Below are 13567 nucleotides of genomic sequence, written 5' to 3'. Positions count from 1 at the left end.
CCGCGCGCCCCACCCCTTCCGCCTCTGCGACCAATGGTAAGGCGGGCCCGGGCACAGTCGTCATTTTTAAAGGGACAGAAAGGTGTGGGGTTTGTTTTTCTTTTCAAACCATTTAACTAACAGAAGGGAACTTACTGGGATCTTTTGCTAGGTTTCTTACTGGCCTGCACACTTTCTGACATACTGTGTATTTTACCTATTTATATTGTTTATATTGTCCTCCCTTCCCCTTCGCCTAGGCCTCTCCCTCTGGAATTTCAGCGCCGTGATGGCAAGGATTTTACTCCTGTCTTCACTGCTGTATTCTCACTCCGAGGCGAGGGCCTAACACTTAGTTGGCTCTCCCAGACCTTATATGAGGACCATCTTTATGTGGAATCAAATGGGCATCTCTTGTTTCCTAGTCTCCATGAGAACTGTTACACTAAGGCCTGGGACTTAGAACTCAATGTTGGTTGAATCAATTCAGGCAGGAAAAATTGCTGGGGTCCAACCCCAGCAGGTCCAGGGGTTCCCAAACCGGAGACAGCGTTCAGATCATCAGCATAGCCAGGTTCTCCTTTCATTGTCCTATTACATCTGTATTTGATCCTATAAGCATGCCTCTATAATCACATCATGGTATGTTTTGGGTAACCTTCTATAGTTCCTTGTTTCATTTCCAGTTTCTTATCTGACCTTTGCCAAAAATCCTGTCTCTATCTAGTCCTGTTGATTTTAATCTTGTCTAGGTTAATCTCTGTGTTTCATTATAAGGGCTATTCCAAGGTCACTGCTCTACTGATAAGCTACAAGGAAGTGACTGAAGGAGATTATCCTACCCAGTAAAGGTTATGTCCTCCCAGCCCTGCTGCTTGCCTTCCCTGGACTGCCCTGTGTTGGTGGGTCTCCAGGGGTATAGGCTTTGGTGCTTTCCCTGGTGGGCAGACCCCTGGGAATGTGGGCCCCACAAGTCCCAAATTTATTGCCAACAGTCTTAGTCTAAGTTCTTCATAAGTTGTACATGGTATTTCTGTAACACTAGGGGATCTTACTGATTCATTCCCTTCCTTGGTCCTGTTAATTCCTAACTCCAGGGAAACATCCTCACCTGGGGAAACAACCTTTCTCGGGGAGGTGGTCCTGGTTAAAAAACATAGCGCTAAGGGGGGGGGGGGGCAAACATATGCCATATACACAAGGTCCCTTGAAACATAAACTGTGCAGGTGTTTCTTCCCTGTAGGGACTGTGTCAAGCAGTAAGGGTGGACCAGCTTCTGGCAAATTCCCCCATTTTTATCTTTTAAATGACAGCACGTGTAAATCAGTGACCACCTCTCGGATTGGGTTAAGACTCGGAAGAAGACTTGTTTGTGACTTTGCCAACAGGTCAGTCCCAGGCTTAACCCTATATCGGCTCCCCACAAAAAATATTACCCTGGGACCTTGAACTGAGCAAGAGAGCAATTTGGATGTAGTAATAATAGACCTGCCTTCCCTGACCATTTCCTTTTCTCTGTACAGAACCCAACCGCCAATGGAGGGAATTTGGGGAGGCTCACATAGAGACACTCTAGACAACCCCTCCTCCTCTGGATTGTTCTATTCAGATCCATCAGAACACACACACTGCCCGAGATATAAATCTATTTTAGCATTTAGCGGGCACCTACTGTTGAAGACCCTGCACAGTGGAAGAGATAAATCAGGACCAGCTGTAAAGGAGCTGACTGGGGATTAGGCTGGAGGTAGTACTAGACATACACACAGTAAGAACAGCACAAGGTCTTAAAAGTGTCTTAAAAGAGGTCAGGATTAAGTGCTATAAAGTTTTAAAAAGGAAAAAATCACATTAAAATGAAAAGTCATTTCATGGTTTTTATCATTAGCTTCCCAAACACACCTGAATACTGTTTCAAAGCACCATATGTAGTACATCCTTTTTCCTTTACAAACAGGGCACAGACTTATAAAATCACACCTGTGCACAACTTACTGTATTCTTCCAAGCACAAGTGGGAGACATTCTGAACTAAATTCTAGTCCCAGCTCTCACTAAATCACTTTAAAACCCTTGCCACTCTAGACCTCAGATTACAAATATGCAATAATAAAGTTGGGACAGTTAGGTTCCTTTTCAATTATAATCTTCTCTAATCAAGTCCTCTGATTAACCTAGTTCTCCCCAACACCTGAAACAATTACAGACATTCTCATTCAATTCCAAACTGCCTACATATGTATCTCTAATATGACTATAGTCATATCAAGCACATGATTAAAAAATAATAGGCATTTTTATTGGCTTTTCATTAATGTGGTAATATAAGCATGTTAATAAGGAAAATACTAGATGGTAATTGAGAAAATTATGATGGAGTTGAAAACAAGCATGGATCTTCTTTTGCATTCTTTTTTTTATAATTAAATCTTTATTGTTCAGATTATTACATTGGTTCCTCTTTTTTCCCCCCCATAACTCCCCTCCTCCCAGTTCCCGCCCTACCCTCCGCCCTCACTCCCCACCCACTGTCCTCATCCATAGGTGCATGATTTTTGTCCAGTCTCTTCCCTCATCTCCCACTCCCCTTTCCCCCCCCAAGAATAGTCAGTCCATTCCCTTTCTATGTCCCTGATTCTATTATAATCACCAGTTCATTCTGTACATCAGATGATTTATTCACTTGATTCTTAGCTTCACTTGTTGATAGATGCATGTTTGTTGTTCATAATTTGTATCTTTACCTTTTTCTTCTTCTTCCTCTTCTTAAAGGATACCTTTCAGCATTTAGTATAATACTGGTTTAGTGGTGATGAACTCCTTTAGTTTTTCCTTATCTGTGAAGTTCTTTATCTGACCTTCAATTCTGAATGATAGCTTTGCTGGATAAAGTACTCTTGGTTGTAGGTTCTTGGTATTCAGCACTTTGAATATTTCTTGCCATTCCCTTCTGGCCTGCAAAGTTTCTGTTGAGAAATCAGCTGACAGTCGTATGGGTATTCCCTTGTAGGTAATTGAGTCTCTTTCTCTTGCTGCTTTTAAGATTCTCTCTTTGTCTTTTGCTCTTGGCATTTTAATTATGATGTGTCTTGGTGTGGTCCTCTTTGGATTCCTTTTGTTTGGGGTTCTCTGCGCTTCTTGGACCTGTAAGTCCATTTCTTTCACCAGGTGGGGGAAGTTTTCTGTCATTCTTTCTTCAAATAAGTTTTCAATATCTTGCGGTCTCTCATCTTCTGGCACCTCTATAATTCTAATGTTTGTACGCTTGAAGCTGTCCCAGAGGCTCCTTATACTATCTTCGTATTTTCGGATTCTTTTTTCATTTTGCTTTTCCGGTTGGGTGTTTTATGCTTCTTCGTATTTCAAATCTTTGACTTGATTCTTGCGCTCCTCTGGTCTGCTGTTGGGTGTCTGTATAATATTCTTTATTTCAGTCAGTGTATAGTTAATTTCTAGTTGGTTCTTTTTCACAATATCGAGGGTCTCATTAGATTTCTTGAGGCTCTCATCAAGTTTATTGGCAGTTTCTAGAAGATTATTGAAAGACCTTAAAAGTGCGTTTTTTAGCTTTATATCCTCCATTTCTGTCATGTTTCTTTGTCTCCGCATTTTTTATGCTTTCTTGGTGCACCCCCTTGTGGTCTTTGTGCACAGTCTTGTTGTAGTTAAGCCTTGATTGTTGTCGGCAATACTGGGGGTGAATTGACCTCCAGGCTAACTGGCTATGAGAGTCAGCTGTGTCTGCAGTGGGAGAGCTTCTGTGCTGGATCTCTAGGGCGGTGCTAATCTAGCCTTTGCCTGAGGCTGTCTGGCAAATGCCTCTGTGCAGGGCTTGGGCGGGGCGGGTCCCCAGGGGTTCTACAGTGCTGGCGGAGCAAGCAGTTATGGCTGCTCTCAGATCCGTCCCCAGGGGCTCTGCCTCTCAGAGTCCCGGGAGAGAAAGCTGCATTTGAGTTCCCACCAAGCTTCTCCCATTTGAGTCTGGGTCCCTAGAGACTCGCCCGGATCTGGAGCTCAGAGTCTGAAACTCCCTCCCGATTGAAAACAACAACCGCGCCCTCCGCCACCAGCCCGCTCCACATGCACTCCACATCTTAGTATTTCACTTCCGCACTGTGCCTCCTCTGAGTCTTGGTATGGATTTCTCTTTCCTTCTAATTGTAGGATTTCCACTCAGCCAGCCTTCCTGTGGTTCTGGGTGATGTCCGTTCTGTCTTTTAGTTGTATTTTTGAAGTGGTTGTTCGAGGCAGCAAACTCCGGCGTTAACCTATGCCGCCATCTTGGTTTCTCCTCTTTCGCATTCTTAAACTTGCTTCTGCTTTTCTGTTTTAGTACTGATACTACTATACCTCATCTCAGTATTTACTCACCTCTAGCCTTTCTAATGTATAGTGAACAATGTTGTGAAACAGTAATTCACAGCATTTTTTTTTTATAGCACTCTAGATTAAGGACATAATAGCTCTCCACTGTTTTTGACCAATTTCAAATTCTTGCCTGGTATTCACAATTTTACATTTATCCATTTTGTTTTCCCAATTTCATAAGCTTCAAGAAACATGGATGGAGGCGTGCAGGAGGCAGCCAATCAATGATTCTCTCTCATCAATGATGTTTCTCTCTCTCCCTTCCTCTCTAAAATCAATAAAAAATAAAAAAAAAGAAACATGGATAACTCACTTTTTTTTATATCCCTGAGTTCAGAATAACTCATATGTTTATATGCAGTTAATTTTGTACTTTAATTTTTAAAGTTACAGAAGTCTTTTTGGCCAAAATTTATTACCAACTTGCATATATTTACAGAAAGCATGGTTATAACTTGAGAAAGTGTTACCAAAATAAGGCAGGTTTAGTTTGGGGATACTTTAAGAAAGCAACTCTTAAAGCTAAAAAAATGTAAAGGACTATGCTCTTTTTTAAAAGACAATTTTTAAAAGCTATGCTTTTATTGATTTTAGAGAGGTAGAGGGAGAGATAGAAATATATTTTTTAAAAATATATTTTATTGATTTTTTACAGAGAGGAGGGAGAGGGATAGAGAGTTAGAAACATCAATGAGAGAGAAACATTGATCAGCTGCCTTCTGCACATCCCCCACCGGGGATGTGCCGGCAACCCAGGTACATGCCCTTGACCAGAATCGAACCTGGGACCTTTCAGTCCGCAGGCCGACGCTCTATCCACTGAGCTAAACCGGTTTCGGCGAGATAGAAATATTGATGAGAGAGAAACATTGATCGGTTGCCTCCTGCATGCCCCCCAGTGGGGATCGAGCCCCCAACCTGGGTATGTGCCCTGATCAGGAATTGAACCAGTGACCTCCTGGTGAATGGAATGACACTCAATCCACTGAGCCACACCAGCTGGGCAAAAAGATATATATTTTAATCAAAGACACAGCATGTTATTCTACTCAGTCTTAGCACATAGCAAGCAAAATACTATATCAGCACTGTAATCATCCTAATTTAATATATTTATCTCTAATTAATCTTACATATGTATATTACATGTAAAACATCTAGAACAGTGACAGACATGATAGATGCTCAATAAATACTGGCTGTAATTAACAACAGACACAAGGTTGCAGTCAATAATGGAACAGGGGAGCTATTTGCTTTCTACCATTCTCACAGCAGTTTAATGTATCCTATGAAAAGTGTATGCTTTGTTTTAAACAATGGGTATTTACTACTTTTGTAATTAACCTAGTTCCCCCCTAGTTCTCTTTCCTTATATAAAGTAATTATATAAGGAATGCTATGCTTTGGTGGGCAGCTGCATGGAGAAAGTAGAAACATGAAAGTGTCCAGGAAACAAATGGCAAGCCACAAAACTCTCGTAGTAATTTACTTTATTTAGTGTGAGAAACAACAAATAAGAACAATGATTATAAAAAACAAATCAATAAAAAGTGACATGCATTTTTGGAAAACCAGACAGTTTCTTTTCAGACTTTAAATTTCTGGGCACAGAGAGGGCAACTGCCTGGAAGTTTAAAATGCAGGATGGTTTAGTTTGCTGTGACGGAGTGAAAGATGCTATCTTATTACATCTCACTCCTTTCTAACAAGAAGGATACAAAGGTAGTAGGGAAGAAAAGGATGAACATTGAAGGAATTTACTAAACAAATGTTCACCACTGCATTTTCATTTGTTTCTTGAAAGAGCTAGGCTGGGAAAGCAAGTCCAACTCTGACCACAAGTGTATGATTGAGAGAATGAAAGGTCCTCAGAGACAAAAAATAAAAAAAGTCAAGCTTAGACATTTATTAGCCCTAGAACAAGAGAAAAGAACACTTGTTGGGTGGAGGCTGAGGGGAATATGGTGACTGACCCTATACACACAAAGGGGGCCCTAGCGAAACTGCAGAGGACTGATCCTTAAACCAATCACATCTTTGCCAACCTCTGTCACCTGTGGAAGAGGAAACAGGAAAAAGTTAGGAGTTTGAGAGGTTGAGACGCCTAGCAAGCTTACTTCCTCCACTCTTTCACGAGCACAGAAAAGTGCTTCGTTATTTTTTGTTAGTGTAGTGACTGACAAAGAGTGGGAGAAGCACTAGCTGTTTCCAGTATACTGCCTCAAGGCGGTAGGGGCAAATACAAGAGAAAAAGGACCAATGTGCTTCTTCTCTTTCCCCTTCCCTCAATATCGTGGATGCATTTCTTGAGGACAGTACTTACTGTAGTGACTCTGCAGATTTGACCCTTGAATTCAGGGGAATAGCAGGCCCCACTGAGCGGACATTTTTCCACTGGTTTTCCACGGTAGATGGGCCGGTAAGATGCAGCACAGATGTCGAAAGGGTTGTGCATGTCATAATTAAGTTGGTAGGCATCTGTGGGGTTCTTCTCGCAGGCTGCCAGGATTTTCCGGGTCTAAGAGAGGGAAGGAATATTTTATTTGAGTACTAAAAGCTTCACACAACTCAAATGATCTCATCTTTATGGTTTAGTAGTTTCTTTGGGGCAGGATGAAATTGCACTGAATTCAGAATACAACCTCTGTGCAGGACATGTATGAAGGGGTAATAATGACCATTCCTGTGGTATCAGGCTTTTCCTTCTCAACATCAAAGAAGTTGCCTGGATCTAGACCCATATTCCTCTACCAAGTCTGAGAATTATCAGGGACAGGCCTGAGTTAGAACTGGCTTCCACTGCCCAAGAATGCTTTTGGAGAACACAATGGGACATATATGTGGAGGTTAGTGGTAGTGGTACTGGGAGATCTGGAGCTTAAAGTCAGGCATAGGGTTATTTTCAGGTGCAGTGGAGCTATTCTAGGTTGCCAGTCACTCTCACACTGGTGCCATGTCTGAATAAGTTATTAGTTCAGTTTCCAGGAACAAAAGGAGATACCCATGCCAGTAAGTAAAGGGTCAAATTTTGTGGCTGTTTTTGTTGAGTATCATTCCATGCTTTATTTCAGCAGCAAGGGCCTTGGTCTACTACTCCCTCCATGTAAGGGCAGACCTGGTTCTTTTATGCTCACAGACGGAGTTCCTATCTACCTGTTGAGCCACCTCTGGCTTGGGCCCAAGTTCCAACAGACGTCGAGCAAAGGTGGCAGCTGTTTTAAAGTTCTTGAGCTTGAAGAAGAGGTTGAGGGCTGTCCGCAGCACCAGGATCATGTGCACAGGCTGCAGGTTTGAGTGGGTGAAATAGGCTGCCATCTGGTGGACAGAAAGAGGAACACATGAGAGGCTGATGGTACTGTTGAGATAGGTCATGCATAGTTGGTACACATGCATTTAAAAAAACCACACAAATAAAAACAGGACTGGTAAAAAGCAGGGAAGTCTTCTGCTTCCTAGGTATGGAAGACTGATGAGATGAGGAAGAAGGGTGGAGAAATGCATTCTCTTCTCACAGAAATGGGGCCAAATTTCTCTTACTTCCCAGATTGAGATCTGGGTTCAGACGTAATGGAGGAAGAAGGGAAGGAAACCTCTTTACTGCTCAGAGGGCCACAGATCCTACCTCACAGGTGCGTTTCTGCTGCTCCAGACTCTCCTTGGGCAGCTTCTTCCTTTCTATCTCCATGGACAAACCCACAATGTACTCTCGGCAAATGGTGATGAGCTGCTGGGCCTGAAGCAAGGGGCAAAGGAAGATCATGGTACAGAGGCAGGAATGTGGGGGTGCCCATGACTAGGACAAGTGGGAGACCCCTCCTAACCTCTGCAATCTCCTGTTTATTGTCCACAACAAGGAGCGGCACACTGAGCAAGATGGAACGGAATTTTTCCACGGCCTCTTCGAACTTGCCCACTGTGGTGAGCTGGTAGCACAGTTGCAACCGTTGGATGAGGTCATTAAGTTTCAGGCCCACAGCTGGTACACCATTCTTCAGCCCTGCATCCTTCCTAAAAATGGAAAAGTAGGAAGAAGATAGACAATAATTAGGAGCCCACTGGGACTCAACTACTTTTTCTGGCAACATGATCACTGTGAAAGCAGTAACCAAACCCCATAGAGTGCCAAGCCAAAAATCTTTCCCTATCAGGAAACCCCAGCTTTGGAGAAATTGTGACTGTCCCTGAGGCTACCACCTGAAATATCTAAACCATGTTGGAACAGATAAAAGTCAGGAACAAGGGGCCTTACCAATTGCGATTAGGGTAGCCATACATGGAGGGCAGGCAGGGCAGAGCCTGATAGGTGGTACGGCCTCGGGCGTAGGTCTGCATGAACAGTTGCTTGTAGGGGCCAAACTGAGTTACCCCCACCTGGTCGTGAAGGAGCTGAAATACAGGAAGCAAGAAACATAAGGATGTCTGTCCTACCTACCACTTAAAAACCAATTACCTTGGGCAAGGTACTTAACTTCTCTGTACTCGTTTCCTCATCAGTAAATTACACGTACTTATAGGACCTACCTCATTTGACAATACCTATTAAAGCATTTAGGACAGAGCCTGGCACACAGTGAATAAATGTTAGGTGTTACAGTTGTGGTGGCTGTTATCATTGCTATTGAACACATGCTTAGTGTTCAAAACATGTACCTGCTCATGAAGGGATACTTACTTCACTGACGTGAGCCAGAAAGCAGGCTATAAAATGAGTGGAAGATGGCTGGAAGGACTCACCTAGGAGATTACTAAGCCAAATGGAAAGCAGGTAAGAGGAAGGCCTTATGAGACAAGTTTCCTCAGTCAAGACCAAGGGTTTCCATGGTAAATACATGTCTCTGCCCTTGTGGGTGGGATAATTTCCATTTGGGTAAGGTGAGTCAACCATCTCCCTGGAACTCTGGTTGAGACACACTCAACAAAAGCCCAAGTTACTTTAAGACTTACCCTCATGGCGGTTTCAAAAGATCCTGCCAGGATGTGATCAACTGGAAGCTGAGAGTTATTGCACCAGGTCTAACAAAAAAACAGAAAACCCAAGCCCAGTGAAAGCTTATTCTTACTCTTCCCAAACTATGCTACGCATCAATACTCCTGACACATCAATCAATGATCGCCGCTCAGAAACACTCATCCCCACAGGGCTGTCTCCCTGCTTACCTGAGTTGGGCTGGTTCCCTTGGTTGGGGGCACAAAGAACCCATCCTCAGCCCCACCAGCTGCAGGGGGTATATCCTATGGGAAAAACAGTGAGTGAGTCACTTTTTAAGCCATTCAAGCATTCTGTCCTGATAAATCTTAACAGAGCATGATAGCTGGTTCCCAGTCTCTACTGGAGAGGAGGGATTGTGGTTGTGGGAAAAGACACTCAAAATGGGAGCAGCTTCCCAAGTAACAAAATGATACACCAAAGTGTGCTGACAAAAAGCCTGCTGCCTTTTCATAAGCTGCTGCGGGCACAACCCTGGTTATCTCATTCTTTCTTCTTTCAAATGGGAGATAAAGCATCAAATTAGGAGGGTTTAGATTCCCTTCCTTTTGGGGACCTCAGGACGGGGTGGTGGTGGTGGGGAGGGCAATAAGGCTACTGGCTTCCACAGGGAGAAGAGCGAGAACTTTACAAGGGTAAGAATTCCACATACCAGCTCAGGCGGGAGCTCCAGATCTTCTTCTACCTCCCAGCCACCTCCTTCTTCCTGTCCCTTCCCAAGAGCGTCATCCCCCAAACTGTCTGAAGCCTCCACAAACCCATCTGTAAGAAAAGCCCAAGCTCAGAATAGACCCCAGTAGTGACAAAATCTTAGCCAAAGAAAAGCAAAATGTTGAGATCCTTATTAGTCCATGGTTTGGAACCCTGCAGGACTGCCCACAGCCCATTCCAGGGGGCGCATCTGCTCAGACCAGTCCTAGAATAGTATTCTTACCTTCATCCAGCTGCAGCTCTGCATCCTCTCCCCAGCCCTCAGTACCAACAGTGTCAATGTCAATGTCAGCAGCCAGTGCTCCTCCCTTCCCTGCAGAGGGAAAGGACAAACAGAAGCTGGTTATAGTCAGGCAGGTGTGAGATGTGGCCTCCTCTGCAGGGAGCTGAATCCTTACAAAAGCAGGTGATAAGGTTCTGTCACCTTATTATTTTTGTTCATTATTTATAACTAGAGGCCCGGTGCACAAAAAAATATATAAATTATGCTTTCAGTAGGTTTCATAGAGAGAGGGAACAGAAGAGAGGGAAACAACTAGCCTTCCAGCTACCAAAAACTGCCTCTTAATCATTTTTTTAACTTACCAACCTTTGGTAAAAACTTTAGAATTTCTTACTGAGATCTTTGCCGAGTTATCACTATAGTGTGCACAGGGCATGAGGACATAGGGTTGGTTAGAGGAGCAGAGCTGGGAGCAAAATGCCTAAGGGTGTACTTAAGCTGTAAGTCAGGAGAAATGACTTAGTAGACATATCCAAGAAGACAGGAGGAGAGTTAAGGGTGGGTGTGGTGGCACACATCTGCATATACCCACATGACAGAATTTGAGGTAGCTGAATTTATACTTTTAACATTGTACGTCATGAGTGATAAAATACTCAATGGAGAGTATTACTATATATATGGTAAAACCTAAGGAAATACACCAAAATGCTAGTAGTGGTTGTTAGAAGCACGAACTAAGACATCTCTCTTTTTCCCACCTATTTTCCAAATGTTAAGGATCTCATAACGTTTTTTAGATTTTAAAACACTGTATACCGTAACTCTGGCATCTCAGTGCTCCATGAGGTTTCATACAGAAAAAAAGGACAGATGAAAAGGAGAGGAGAGCCGAAACCGGTTTGGCTCAGTGGATAGAGGGCCTGCGGACTGAAAGGTCCCAGGTTCGATTCCGGTCAAGGGCATGTACCTGGGTTGCGGGCACATCCCCAAGTAGGAGATGTGCAGGAGGCAGCTGATTGATGTTTCTAACTCTCTATCTCTCTCCCTTCCTCTCTGTAAAAAATCAATAAAATATATATTAAAAAAAAAAAAAAAAAGGAGAGGAGAGCCGAAGGTACTCCCCAGGACAGTTCTCCACAAAACAAACAACAACAATATGGGAGCAGTGAGCACTTACCCTTGCTGGCAATGGAGCCTTCAAAGAACCCTTTGGACACAGTCAATAAGGGCCAATTGGTATCCAATGGCATGATAGGTGCAGGTGGCTGGAGCAACTTGGCATTAGGGTCAATATCTGGAATCTGAAAGGTAGAAGATTAAAAGCAAACAACTCTCAGGAATCATGTAGGGGATAGTTACAGACCCTCACATAGGACAGTGACATTTGTAGGTTTAAAATGCCTGGCTGGTGTGGCTTTGTGTCGACCCATGAACCAAGAGATCACGGGTTCGATTCTTGGCCAGGGCACATGCCTGGCTTATAGGCTCAATCCCCAGTAGGGGGAGTGCAGGAGGCAGCCAATGCTTCTATCTCTTTATCCCTCTCCCTCTAAAAAAAAAAAAGAAAGAAAGAAAATCAATAAAAACATATTTTAAATGTCCCAAACCCTGCCTGTGTTTCTCAGTGGTTAGAGCGTTGACGTACACACTGGAGGGTCACGGGTTTGATTTCCGGTCAAGGACACATACCTGAGTTTCAGACTTGCTCCCGGACCCTGGTTGGGGCGCGTGTGGGAGGCAACTAATCGATGTGTTTCTCACATCAGCGTTTCTCTCTTTCGTTCCCCTCCCTTCTACTCTCTCTAAAAATCAATGGAAAAAATATCCTCATTCCTTGGGTGAGGCTTAAAAAAGAACACAAACGCCCCAAGATTGCAGAGTTAATCAGAGACTCATGTAAAGACTCACTGTCTCCTTCTCTGGGTCAAATGTCTCCTTCAGGCTCTCAGCTTCTTCATCTAAGCCATGGGTAGCAGCTGTGAGATAAGCCAGTGACTCTATAGAGAAAACAGACTGTGGTTCAGGTACATCCAAGTGGATGCTGCTGTGGGTAGGCAGACTCAAAGATGCCTCCCCAGTGATCCCTGCCTCCAGGTATTCAAGTCCTTGCATGATCCCATCCCCTTAAGTGTGGGCTGGACTTATTGACTTGCTTCTAATGAATAGAACATCATGGCAGAAGTAATGAGACATCAATCCTGAGATTAGGATACAAATACTGTAACTTCCATCTTGGGTGCCCCCTCTTGTTCACTTGCTCTGAGGGAAGCCAGCTGTCGTGAATTGCACTATGGAGAAGCAGAAAAGTGCCATCTCCCAGCCAATAGCCAGCGGGGACCTGAGGACTGCCCACAGCCATGTAGTGAGCGCAGGAGCGGATCGTCCCCCATGTGAGCCTTGAGATGTCTGCAACCTTGGCCAACACCTTGATTGCAGCCTCATGAGAGACACTAAGCCATGTTGCATATGAAAACAGTCAATGTTTGTCTACCAAGTTTGGGTGCAATTTGTTACATAGCAACAGAAAACTAACACAGTTGCTTATCTTTAAGATCTATCATTAATGTTGATGAGAACCTCGGAATCACTGCTAACTCCTCTGTTAAACACCCTACATCCAGTCCTTCAATAAATCACGTTGATTCTACCTTTATACACTAAAAATCTGACCATTGCTCACCCCTTCACTGCTAGCACATTGGTCCAAACCACAACTTGTACATTTCTTGTTCCCTAACGTATCTCACATGCTAGTACAATACTTGGTATATAGTGACATTTTAAAAATATCCCTGGAATATATAAACAAAAAATAAATGAGCAAAACCTCATTGAATTGAATTAAAAGAATAAAATTCGAATGGCATCTAACCAACTACATTAACTAGGGTGCCTGCTCTAGGATCTTTTACAACTTCTAACTTGTCCATGACTATTAAATATGGTCCTAAGAGTGCTTGAACAGACTGAATATTCTGGCTGTGCCTCCATTTGGCTTTGAAGAAAGTCTCTGAGCGTGGTAGGAGCATACTGTCTCTTCTGAAAAACTGCCAATGAAGGCAAATCCCTCTCTACTACACCAGATAACTCGCCATGAAGAGAAAATACTTCCCAAGGCCCCGAAGGAACAGGGGAGTCTGGGTGGATACTTACTCTGCCCACAGTTCTTCAGGATCCGCACCCGTTCTGACACATCACCCAGGTACAGGGCATTCTGATAATGGCCACTCATGTCCTTTCGGATCTCAGCTGTACCAAGTCAGTAACAGACACCAAGTTAGGTCTTCTCTCT

The 13567-nt window shown here is 43.5% G+C and overlaps 1 protein-coding gene across 1 annotated transcript in view; it reads right to left on the bottom strand.

The window, feature by feature from the left end:
* Positions 1-5826: 5826 nt before the first annotated feature.
* Positions 5827-13567, bottom strand: part of COPA (COPI coat complex subunit alpha) — a 42008-nt gene continuing 34267 nt past the window's right edge. Inside the window, exons 21-33 of the mRNA XM_070397443.1 lie at positions 13429-13524; positions 12184-12272; positions 11453-11576; positions 10273-10362; positions 9991-10100; positions 9509-9583; positions 9296-9364; positions 8601-8737; positions 8173-8359; positions 7974-8084; positions 7505-7666; positions 6675-6869; positions 5827-6405 (exon numbers count right to left, since the gene is read on the bottom strand). Coding sequence (XP_070253544.1) covers positions 6346-6405; positions 6675-6869; positions 7505-7666; positions 7974-8084; positions 8173-8359; positions 8601-8737; positions 9296-9364; positions 9509-9583; positions 9991-10100; positions 10273-10362; positions 11453-11576; positions 12184-12272; positions 13429-13524 — 1505 coding nt within the window. The 3' untranslated portion in view covers positions 5827-6345. The remainder of the gene's footprint in view (positions 6406-6674; positions 6870-7504; positions 7667-7973; positions 8085-8172; positions 8360-8600; positions 8738-9295; positions 9365-9508; positions 9584-9990; positions 10101-10272; positions 10363-11452; positions 11577-12183; positions 12273-13428; positions 13525-13567) is intronic.

The sequence above is a fragment of the Myotis yumanensis genome, unplaced genomic scaffold (genome assembly GCF_028538775.1).
Source record: "Myotis yumanensis isolate MYYU_CA2020_CCGP unplaced genomic scaffold, mMyoYum1.0.hap1 SCAF_17, whole genome shotgun sequence".
Taxonomy (NCBI): Eukaryota; Metazoa; Chordata; class Mammalia; order Chiroptera; family Vespertilionidae; genus Myotis; species Myotis yumanensis.
This window is presented reverse-complemented; position numbering and strand designations above follow the sequence as displayed.